Source organism: Octopus bimaculoides, chromosome 28 (assembly GCF_001194135.2).
Source record: "Octopus bimaculoides isolate UCB-OBI-ISO-001 chromosome 28, ASM119413v2, whole genome shotgun sequence".
NCBI classification, from domain to species: Eukaryota; Metazoa; Mollusca; class Cephalopoda; order Octopoda; family Octopodidae; genus Octopus; species Octopus bimaculoides.
In genome coordinates this window covers 5,026,759-5,029,274 of record NC_069008.1, presented here as the reverse complement: position 1 = coordinate 5,029,274, position 2,516 = coordinate 5,026,759, and the positions used below count along the sequence as shown (strand labels likewise).

The 2,516-nt window shown below is 34.9% G+C and overlaps 1 protein-coding gene across 1 annotated transcript in view; it reads right to left on the bottom strand.

Moving 5' to 3' along the window:
• Positions 1 to 2: 2 nt before the first annotated feature.
• Positions 3 to 2,516, bottom strand: part of LOC106880750 (nuclear factor 1) — a gene marked incomplete at its 3' end in the record, with an annotated part of 90,609 nt that continues 88,095 nt past the window's right edge. Inside the window, exon 3 of the mRNA XM_052977742.1 lies at positions 3 to 257. Within this exon, the coding sequence (XP_052833702.1) occupies positions 3 to 257 (255 nt within the window). The remainder of the gene's footprint in view (positions 258 to 2,516) is intronic.

The window sequence follows — 2,516 nt, the reverse complement described above, 5'->3', positions numbered from 1 at the left end:
CCGTCGGTACTTTCCAAGGGTATGGCTTTGAAGAGAATTACCATGACAAGGTCAAGTCGCCACACCTTGTCGGCTTGTCGTAGACAATCTATCCTACGCATTTTGCCCTTCTGATCCGGATTGCTCAAAACGCAAACTGGTGGCCTCTTCCCAGTTATACTCATAACAAAATCCTCGCGGCACTCCTGCGTTATGTCCTTGCGCAGTTTCGCTAATAGCCTTGAAGCCCACTTCTGTTTAATCTCTGGTTTTTCATTCTGGAAGGAAAAGAAAAACAAACGGAAACAAAAATGGTAAGAAATAGATGATGGTGATGATGATGATGGTGATAATGAAGGACAAAGGTAAAAAAAAAAAAATGTGTGAGAAAATGAGATGAGGAGGAAATGTGTAGATGATGAAGACAAAGGAAGGAAAGGAGGGGAGGAAGAAAGAAAGAAAAAAAAAAAGAAAGAAATAATGAAAGAAAGAAAGAAGGGTAGGAAGAAAGGAAGAATGAAAGAAAGAGAAAAAGAAAGAAAGAATGAAAGAAAGAAAGAAGGGTAGGAAGAAAGAAAGAAAAGAAGAATGAAAGAAAGAAAGAAAGAAAGAGAAAAAGAAAGAAAGAGAAAAAGAAAGAAAGAATGAAAGAATGAAAGAAAGAAAGAAGGGTAGGAAGAAAGAAAGAAAGAAAGAAAGAATGAAAGAAAGAAAGAAGGGTAGAAAGAAAGAAAGAAGGGTAGGAAGAAAGAAAGAAAGAAAGGAAGAATGAAAGAAAGAAAAGTTGGAAGCAAGCAAGAAAGAAAGCATGAAAGAAATGAAGGAAGGAAGGAAGGATGGGAAGAAGGAATAAAGGAACGAAGGAGAAAAGTAAGGAAAGAAGGAAGGAAAAACAAAGGAAGAAAATGAAGGAATGAAAAAAAAAAAAGTAAAGAAGAAAGGACGTTATATAGACCTCCTTGACTCAAGTTAGAGAAGGGGTGCATATTATACACAAGGCTTAGGTTTTTCAGAGGTACAGCCCCCTAAAAATCCCCTGTGTATTATACTCAAGGGCGGACTATACTCGAGGATTTACGTTATAACAAAGAATTTAGTGAAATAACTTCATTATCATTTAAGCTAGTGTTAGGAACATTTATAAACAAGGCAAATTTTAAAATTTTAGCCATTTCTCCATAACCTGAACAACCTCAATTGATTTTCGAACCTTATTGGGGTTCTCATCAGAGGTTTCTACATCATTCTGACTGTCTCCAGAGAAAGAAACAGTCAAACTGTTTATATACTCAACAAATGCAGCAGTTACTCTATGAAGGAGTCCCTAATTTACATACCGAAAGTGTTTAACACTCTATAAATACCAGCAGCCTGTCAACTGGTATCTTAGTCCCTCACAATATCAGGGTATGATATAATATATATGAAACAGATGGTATAATTAGAGAGAGAGAGAGAGAGAGAGAGAGAGAAAGAGAGATACAAATATATATATATATATATGGATGAATAGATGGATGAAGAGATAGATAAATAGACAGATAGATAGATACATAGACAGACAGATAAACAGACAGACAGACAGACAGATAGATAGATAGATAGATAGATAGACAAACAAATAGATAGGTAGATAGACAGGCACACGTACACACACACACACGTACACACACACACATGTACACACATACAACGAAAAGCAAAACAGACAGAGCAAAATGAATGACACAGCAGAAATGGGCAGAAAGGGAAACAAGGGGGAACAACTACGAAAACAACAACCACAGCAACAACAACAATCATCATCATCATGAAAAACAACTGAAAGAAGCAGAGGAAAAGAAAAAACTGAAGATACGCAAAAGGAGGAGGAGAAGGAAGAGGTGCAGAGATTGTGGAGAGAGAGAGGGAGGGAGAGAGAGGTGAGGGGTGTTTTCATAGATTAAAGTTTAGATATTGAGGGAAGGTTCTTTGCTTTTTTTTTTGTTTTCTTTATAAAACTTTTTTTTTTTTTTGGTGTTGTTTTACAACCGAAATTCTTCGAAAAGGTTAATCAAATACCTTCATCGAAACACTTTAAATTTAAATAAACGCCCTCGCCGAAATTATTATTATTATTATTTTTATTCTTTGTGTTTTTTTTTTTTGCTTTTTGCATTTCCTCAATTCCCCGACATCCCCACCACCATCGCTGCCACCATCACCTCAATTGTCGCCATCAACCCCACCAACATTACCATCATCACTGTACATGCCTCCACACCTCACTTGTGCAAAGTAATAAAACATACATGAACCATCTCCCTCTATCCCCTCTCTCTCTCACACACACACACACAAACAAATTATACTATACATGTACATATATATATATATATATGTGTGTTTGCACATATATATATGTGTCTGTATATATATGAATGTATATCTATCTATATATATATATATACATACATACATATATATATGTATACATATATGTATATTATGTATACATGTATACATAATATATATATATATATATATATATATATATA